Source organism: Monopterus albus, unplaced genomic scaffold (assembly GCF_001952655.1).
Source record: "Monopterus albus unplaced genomic scaffold, M_albus_1.0 scaffold83.1, whole genome shotgun sequence".
Taxonomy (NCBI): Eukaryota; Metazoa; Chordata; class Actinopteri; order Synbranchiformes; family Synbranchidae; genus Monopterus; species Monopterus albus.
The window spans coordinates 3,361-12,221 of NW_018127963.1; the positions used below are offsets into that span (position 1 = coordinate 3,361).

An 8,861-nucleotide genomic window follows, 5' to 3' on the forward strand; every position below is an offset into this window, starting at 1 on the left:
AGGTGAGTGTTCTGGAGTCACCAAGTTAAAGCCCAGACCAATAGAGAATTTGTGGCAGCATTTGAAAAGGGCTGCTTGAGCCTGATCACCTTGCAACCTGGCAGAGCTTGAGCACTTTTGCAAAGAAGAATGGAGTAAAATTGCAGTGTCCAGATGTGCAAGCCTGAGTGAGATCTGTCCACACAGGCCCAGTACTGTGATTGCAGTCAAAGGTGCATCTACTAAATATTGATTTGAAGGGGGTGAATATTTATACAGTCACTTATTTTATTTGACATTACTTTGTAGAAACCTGTTTTCACTCTGACAGAGGTTTTTTTTGTCAAAAAATCCAATTTATATTGACTTATAAAATCAATACAAGGGAAAACATCCAAGGGGGTGAATACATTTTATAGGCACTATGTATTAAATGTTGTTGTGTGCTCTGTAATGTCCAATGCTGGGCTGAGGACACCGTGTGTGTGTGTGTGCCAACATGAGTGTAGAGCTGATGGTGACAGCGTCATAGTCCTTCTCTTCCTGTTTGTCAAAATTATGCTGACAGCACTCCCAAACTCAGCCAGAAGAACCCGGCAACAACCAGGACTGAGTGTTACTTGCTCCTGTCAGAAACATTTAGCATCAGGATCGCTGAAACAGAAACTTTTGCAAAGAGAGACTGCAGCCTTACTTGTGTTGTTTAGCCCATCACAGGATGCTGTAATATTGACTGACAGTCTTCTCCTCAGCAGGACTAGCAGCCACACATCTATAAGAGGAGCTGGAGTCCTGCCTGTGTATGGTGAGAGGCAGGGAGAGAGCAGAGCTGCTCTGGTTCAGCTGCATCCCAGCTGGTCACACCTCTTTATCCACCCAGCTGTCAGTCAGGAGAGACACATTTAGAGAGTACTTTCTATCAAATAAAGTTAATTTACAGTCTGACTACATCAGATTTATCCTAACACATATTTAGGTTGTGATTAAATAATTTACTAATGATTTAATAGCTTTTAAAAATGCTAAATATAGAAATATTTCTCCAACTTTTTATGGAAATATTCAATAAAAGATCTACTGTATGTAAAGACAAGCTTTGCAAATAAAAGAAGTACTCAAGTCTTTTACTTAAGTAATCAGTAATGCCACAGTGTATGCATCATTGTTAGCATCAAAATTAATATAGGGTACCAAATGTAATACATACTATATACTGCATGCATTGTACATAATGATTATTGATGTATCACTGTGTACACATCACTTGTTTCAACTGGTAAATTTTAAGTACTTTGTAAACTACACAATACATTCATCTCTGATAATGATCTGTAATCTATTTGTCAGTAATGCTTTGAATTAATAATGTGCACAATGATCACCTCTGAAACTCACTGGAGTAGAAGCATGAAGTAGCATAAAAATGGAAATGTACAGTGGGTACGGAAAGTATTCAGACCACCGTTACATTCTACCACTGCAAGTCCTTTTATATTTATCTACATAATATTGAGATAACATGTACATTTCTATGATGGTATGTCACAGTTGTTCTGCAGAAGTTGTATATATGTCATATAAATGATTCCTTTATTCTCATTTACCATTTTACCCCAGCTGTAATTCCACATGGCCCCTGCAGAGGTCTGCATATACTTAGTTTTGTCAGGCTGCACACAGTTACAGTAAAAGTAAAATGGCAAACACTTCATCAGACTGTCACACATGAGACACTGTTCAGGACAATAATACCGAATGTGGCAAATAATTCTTACCATATTAACACCTGCTCACTTATCACTGATCAGCTTTGTGGTGTTGCAGAAACATTGCTGATATGTGGAGACTCGGATCTTGTACTTTTTAATGAACTAATAGATTTTCATATTGCTTTTTAAACATTTTTGTTGCATATTTTCATGTCATACTGATGTTTGTCTATTGTCACTTCAACTAAATCCCGCTCAGTGCCCCCTGGAGTCTAACACATTTACCATCCCTTCTCTATGTTGTGTCTTCTTGGTAAGGTTGTTGTTTAGCTGCTGAGGCTTTGCCTCTACTAGAGGCACAGTAATACACAGCTGAGTCTTCAGCTTTGACATGATGTATCTGCAGTGAAGATTTAAGCACTGCAGGCCAGGACATGGTGTACTTGGAATTGTTGAAAGGAGCCTCAATGCTCCATTCATATTTATTAACAGAATACAGGTATGTGACCAGCTGTATTTTCCCAATGCTGCTCTGTCTGTACCAGTACATGTAGTAAAACTGACTGCCATCTTGTTTGTACTGCAAAGTTGCAGCTTTGTCTCATTCACCACTGAATACAAATGGAGGTTGGTGAACTTTTACACAAAGGGAGAAATCTGGAAAACAAGAAAACACAGCAGCAAACAAATTAAAGCTTCATCTAGGACATCTGTAAAGGAAAAACATCATTAGTGTTTTTTTTCCCAACTAAATTTAAATATTCTTACCAGAGAAGAATATAATTGCAACCAAGAGGAGCTTAATTTCCATAGTGATCAGATTAAGGGTAAATAAAATATATCCATTTATTTCACATTTGCAACCATAATTCAGACTGAACAGCTGTGGGTAGAACTTACTGTGCTGCTACAGTCAAACTTACTAAATAAGCTCTGATCCTCTTCCTCTTTTTTTGTTTTTCAGACTACTACAAGGTCAGAAGGCGTTTCTCAGAACAGCTACAGTATCCTAGTGGCCGCGAGCAGCAACTGCAGCTACACTATCCTTGTTCAAGACCACTGTGGCTGTGGTTATTAAAAGACTTTACAGTTTTAGTTGCTTATTCAACAACTGATTAGATTGTTAACAATCATATAGTCACTGCAAGAGTAATTAAAGTGGTGGTGGAGAGTGTTAACAGTTCTGAAAATGTAGATATGTTTATTGCTCTGTCTTAACCAGCCAAGTCGGATCCCTTTTGCGATAGACAAATCTGCCAGTTTTTCCACAGACGTTCCAGACAGCCAGTGATCTGCTGACTTTCCCCTCTGTGCCACCATTAGGATCTGTCTGAGACTTCACAAGTAAGATTTGTCACGTTACACTTTAACAGAATTGAATAGGCAGGAAGAAATCTCCTCTGCAGTTTGTCTGTATTTACAACCCCCAAAAAATTTGGGACAGCATGTAAAATCAAAATTAAAACTGAAAACAGTGATTTGTAAAACATACCACCCCAACTTTTTATGATTCTGGGTTTAGGCATTGTTAATGAAATGCTGATTCATCTTGTTAAATATTCTCAGTATCAGCTGGTCAGAGCCAATACAAAAACAACTCTACATGTGGTCAATTCAGAGTATGTTTCCCCTCTGTTTGGGTTCTCTGTTTACCAGAGTATCCTGCTCTAACTTCAGCTGCACAGAGAGGAAAGGCACACTAAGCAAAACAGAGTTTATTGATTTTATCAAGTCATATACAATCATATCCATTTACAGTATGTTGTTCCTCATTCATCCATATTCATGTTTGAAAACCACAGCTAGTTTGTGGAGTACTGAGGATGTACCACCACTTGGTAGGAGAACCGGTTTGAGTGGCATGTATAGACTTGCTCTGTGCCACTTGGAACAAATACAAGAGTCCCGTCATCAACTCCATTAAATTCATCAACATAGGACACATACCTGCCTTCACACATAACAACAAGCCTATTCCTGTAACGAATACGTTCCTCCATCTCACTGGGTAAATTATGGTTCTTTTCTTGAATCTTCAAACTGACAGCTGGCAAGGAAGGGCAAGAGACACTTTCACTTGAGCAGTCTTCATCACGGATATATACCCTGGTTTTCCAGCGCATCTTGTGAAAAATAAAGTAAGCGCTGTTATGAACAGGTGTTTGAAAATCAGATGTCAGACTACTGATGCTCTCGCCACGAAGCCTGTAGAACCCAAAATTCTTGTAGGCACTGATGTCCTGAGTGCTGAAGCTAAAGCTCCATGGACCTCCTGTGTAAATCCTGGATGTGTAGACATGTTGTTCTTCTGTCAGGTGACTGAGCAGCATCATGACAGGCAGGGCATTAAACTGAAAACCCTGCAACTTACTGGCATGGTACTGTGCGCCATCTAGTGTGTATAAGTCCTCAGCTGGTATCATTGGGAAATGAATGAGCTTGAGAAGGCTCTCAGGAATAGTAGTGTTTCCTTGAGCTGCCACCCATCTCTCCAGGCCTCTCAGGATGACGGTTTCATTACGCACCACAAGGTCTGACCGAGAAAGAAGAGCTTTGACCAGACCAAACTGAAGAATTGTCCAGGCTGGGGAACGGATCAGTGCCTCACAGTTCCACGCCAGGTAGCGAAGACAGATTTCCTGCAGTGCCTCATCACCTGTACGAATTGCATACTCATAGAAAAAGTTCTGATTCTGAAAAACGACATCCTCTGGGAGAAACAGTCTGAAAAGATTTTCTGCTTCATTCTGAATGTCTTTCACACCCCAGTCAAATGCCATCTTGAGAATGCAACAAGCAGAGGATAGTGTGACTTTGAGCTTTCTTGTGTAGAAGTATCTGAAATTCAGACATTTTAATTAGCAAGGCTTAGCTTCTAACAGCACACATACAACAAATTATTAGTTAAAAGTGTTTGGAATTAGATACCAAATTTAAGTAACAGATAGTGCAAAGCGATTTGAGATGTAAGGTTTACCTCATAAAATATGGTGCCCCAAAAATGATAAAATGTAGTAAAAGGTATAAATACAATACCGGAATTAATAACTAATATTCTCAGTTTAATAATTAAGTGTAAAAGGTATAGAAAGGAAAATAAGCTTTACATATTTTCTTTCCTATCAATTGATTTTCTTTTTTTCACTAACAAATTTTTCAGTACCCTAATTCTCCCAAATTTGGTCTTGCCACATATTTAATCATTTAGACATTATTTCCCCCATGCAACATTTCATTATCATCACCACCTTTCCCACCTTCCTAATTCTTAATTGTTTTATCAGCCGATTGGTGGAAAAAACAGAAACAAAATTGTATGAAGGTGTACTTTAGTTTCTTAATTTTAGTTATTTAACTAACAATAGCATTTTTTTTAGTTTATTGTTGATTTGTCTGGTAAGCTTTTAATAAGTTTAGTCTGTTCCATTATTATTATCTGCTGTGGCCAATTCATGCACTGTCATGCTACATGAGATATGTCTGGAAGTCTGACCAACTCTTTTGTCTGCTACGATCCACAGGCTGAGGGAATCCCCTTGTTCATGCAGCAGATAGCTAATTGGTTCTGTGATGCTATTCACAATTGTTATGGCCCAATGCTTTGTCAGCACATTCTGAGAGCCTCATTGCCTGCCCTTAACAGGGGTGAGTCAGGGAAACATATTTGCCTGGCAGCCTCATGATCTAATGTGCAGTCTTATCTCAGGGACATAATTAATTGTCTGTCCCATGCTTTGCTTAGTACAACATACTGCATGTGGGAGCATTGTCACAGTCATGTTAACACAAGCAGAGCAGTAGGAGCACCAACATTTTATAATACAAGGATGCTAGCTCCTGATTGGGTGGTGAGTGCAACAATCTGTCTTAGGGTGCCAGGGTGGAGCCTCAGTGGATTAAAGCAGTAGTGAAAACTGTTAGCCCATACTGAGCTACAAACATACTTATATAGTACAGATCCTCATAGAACTGGATCTAGGTATCTTGAATTTTCAGGGCTCCATAGACAGATACTGTATATATATATAGTGGCAGTTTGAAGTCGCTTTTACCTGACAAAGTTGTTGGCATGTTGAATGCAGTCAGAATTAACATCAATGCTGAGGCTGTTGAAATCTGGCTGTGTAGTTTTCAGGTCTGAGTTTAGAGAAAGGATGATTTTGTGAGCACAGATTGTCTCCACAGTGTTGTTGTCCACCACCACTACAATGTTGATATCACAGTCATCTCCACTGTCAAACAGTTCCCCAAGCTGGTGAGAGAGGCTTGTGTTGTGGTCCAAATCATATACATAGCTGAGATCTCTGTTGGTAGGTTCTGGGCCTGATAGAGATCAACATAAGCACAGTAAGTGAGACGGGTTCAGTGTGTTATATTTTGTTCATCAGAGTACAGCTTGGGTTGCCATACCATTTTCACATCGGACACCAGCATCTTCACCATGACCACAGTTATGGACCCCCCACCCAGGGAACTGACACTGAAGCAGGTGTGTCTCTGTCCCACCACACCCTAAATCATCCATCCAAATGTTGCCTTCCCCTAAGACAAGAGTGTTCACACAATAAGGAATAGTTAGTTTCATAATAATTTGCAGAAAATATTGTCAATAATGTTCCAACACTTATTTTGTGAGTTATTCTGAGTTGTTTCTGACGAGGCAGTCCCAGACATGGTTACTATTGACTGACTTTCCGCACTGTCACAGGTAGGTAGAGCCTCCTTACCGCTGCCAAATGTAGCTGATTGCAGAGCTTCTTTTGCACCGAGGAAACGGAGCTGCCGACACACCACTTGGGCTTCATTCATATCCCAGTTGTCATCACACACAGTTCCCCAAGCACCATTATGAAAGATCTCAACACGCCCCTCTGAGGAATCTTGACCACCAACCAATCTAGTAAAACCTTCTTCTTGACCTAAAGTGATGCAACACAATCAATCAAATGTTAAATAATAACCAACCTATATACACTGATTGTTACTCAAATAGTCAAAGATGAAAAAGACATCTGTATTTACACAAGTAAACCATGTCTGAGCCCAGGTGTTGCTATATATTTGCAGTAGAGTTATGTTGAATGGTAAAGGATTCTTTAAAATATTTATATGATAAACAATTATAAATATGGTTTCTCTTAAGAATGTTGGCATTATAAACATTATAAAGAAGTTATGTCTTAAACTATGTGTTGCCTCCATTATCATTTATAAAATAAGGCTGGGTTCATACCAATTGATAAAATAGTTAGTTTATTAGATCCAAAGATACTCAAAGAAAAGCAAAGTAAAATGTTATATGATGTTATACAATTTTTAAATATATATTTTTTAAATGTAGTCAAAATAATCTGAGTTAGTTTCTTCCACCTTTATTGCCAGAGTTCATTTACAGCTTCATGTGATAATCACTGTTTACTCACCAGCAGACAAGCTGATGCTCAGCAGAAGGATGCAGATTAATAACATACTCTCTGTCATTTTGGTTGCATTACACTGGGGAAAACAGAAAAATACATGTCAGCAAAGCTGTCAGGACAAATTTAAATGCAACACTATCATGGGTAGGATGGTGTACAAGGAGTTGTCTGTATGTACATCTAGATAATCTCCATTCATTTGGCAACATGCATTAAGTTTTGAACGTTGGTTATGTTTGGTTAATTTACTGGACTGTGCACCACCTCTCTTCTGCCAGTCAGAACATCGCACACTGCTGTAGGCAATCTGAGTCTGCTGTGCCTGGGTGGTCATGTTGTCATGCTAGAACACCTTTCAGTGCTGGAAAATCAACTGTATTTTACTTCTGAAGTCAGAAAAGGGTCTTTTTTGGTGCCTGTTCTATAGTCTACATGTTTCAACAGTAACATATTATGTAACTGAAATTATGGTAAGGAACCTTTAATAAAGGTTTAGAATGTTATTGTCAGGTTTTCACAGCCTGATTAATTTTATGTTAGGACTTTCCAGCTTTATTGCCCAGTTTAATACATTTTTTAGAAAGTTAGTGAAAAATTAATTAAAGTAAATTGCATTACTTTAAGTAAATCATAGTTACATTACTTATTCTATTTTAATGGGGTAACTAGTAATCTGTAACCTATTTGAACCCATTTTGAAAGTAACCTTCAACTGGTCTCATTTAACTCAGATGCAGCAGAGCTAAGTTGGTCCGGCTTCTTACTGTTTTGTCACTCTTATTTATAGTTCAGTTTAAAATATAACTAAATGTCACTAAACCAAATATAAACTCCTCATAAGAGCAAAATGTAACACTTTTTGATGCAGTACCAGCCTCATACATACATACAATAGAGATGCACTGTGGATGGGTTTTCTAACATCTAACTCAACTACAGCTTCAGTGAACATTTACAGTATGGTGTGACCAAACTGATGTCTTTCTCTAAATAAATAACTGCAGTGCCATTAATAGTATGTACCTTTATCTTGTTAAATAGCTTAATGAACTTACCAGAACTCAAAATGAAGTGAGTTTAAGAAAGGAATTTCAGGGATGAGGTAAACGGGAGAAATCCATTCACAGTTAAGTACAGTTCCAGGAAGAACCACACCCACTAAAGAGGTGTTCCGCAGAAAATTATTTAAAATCTGATGCCACATTTTGTCCTCAATCATTTAAAAAATTTCAACAGTCACATAAACCACATTTGCCACATGTTTATTAATTTATTGGTTCATACACACTATATTATTCAAACATCAAACAATCACTATATTATCCAACACAAAAAACAATTCTCCTATATGACACATCTCTGACTGGGTGGGTACACACAGCTCACAAACCTGTGAAAACACATGTCGGTGGTTGTCACGTAATGGAAGATCATACCAGCCTAGAGAAACACAGAATGAAAAACCGTTGATCATTAGAACAATCAAGAAATATAACTGAGCAAGAAAATGATCACACCATATACCAAGTCTTGCTTCTCTTTGAAATGGTAAAAGACAATGTAAAGAGATGTCAGAATGCTGCAGAGCCTTCTTCTTTTAGGCTTCCTTTCTCTGGAATAATCTTCTTGATGACATTAGTGGGCCTGAATCTGTTGAGTATCTCTTATTTGTAAACATTCAATGCAAAAAAAATGCTGTTCTGAAAGGTGCCCACAAACAAAAGAAGTGAGTTGAGACAAGCTACAGGCTGTC

The 8,861-nt window shown here is 38.2% G+C and overlaps 1 protein-coding gene across 2 annotated transcripts; it reads right to left on the bottom strand.

The window, feature by feature from the left end:
• Nucleotides 1-3,388: 3,388 nt before the first annotated feature.
• LOC109963999 (galectin-3-binding protein A-like) lies at nucleotides 3,389-8,253 on the bottom strand. 2 transcript variants are annotated; one of them, XM_020606990.1, is made up of 6 exons: nucleotides 8,164-8,253; nucleotides 7,112-7,179; nucleotides 6,416-6,607; nucleotides 6,099-6,230; nucleotides 5,741-6,011; nucleotides 3,389-4,526 (listed from the first exon to the last, which is right to left on the bottom strand). In XM_020606990.1, exons 2-6 carry the CDS (start codon nucleotides 7,167-7,169, stop codon nucleotides 3,491-3,493), a joined length of 1,689 nt encoding a protein of 562 aa, XP_020462646.1. In that variant the 5' UTR covers nucleotides 7,170-7,179; nucleotides 8,164-8,253; the 3' UTR covers nucleotides 3,389-3,490. The 2 variants fall into 2 exon arrangements, with proteins under 2 accessions (XP_020462646.1, XP_020462645.1); XM_020606989.1 differs by having other exon boundaries at nucleotides 7,112-7,184.
• Between the last annotated feature and the right edge of the window lie 608 nt (nucleotides 8,254-8,861).

What these genes read in the sequence shown, in the direction of transcription:
- LOC109963999 (XM_020606990.1), bottom strand. Translation starts at nt 7,169, where the DNA reads ATGACAGAGAGTATGTTATTAATCTGCATCCTTCTGCTGAGCATCAGC. An exon ending in GAGCATCAGCTTGTCTGCTG is followed by an intron (nt 6,608 to 7,111) that starts GTGAGTAAACAG and finishes GCATCACTTTAG; the next exon opens with GTCAAGAAGAAGGTTTTACT. An exon ending in TGGTGTCCGATGTGAAAATG is followed by an intron (nt 6,012 to 6,098) that starts GTATGGCAACCC and finishes GATCTCTATCAG; the next exon opens with GCCCAGAACCTACCAACAGA.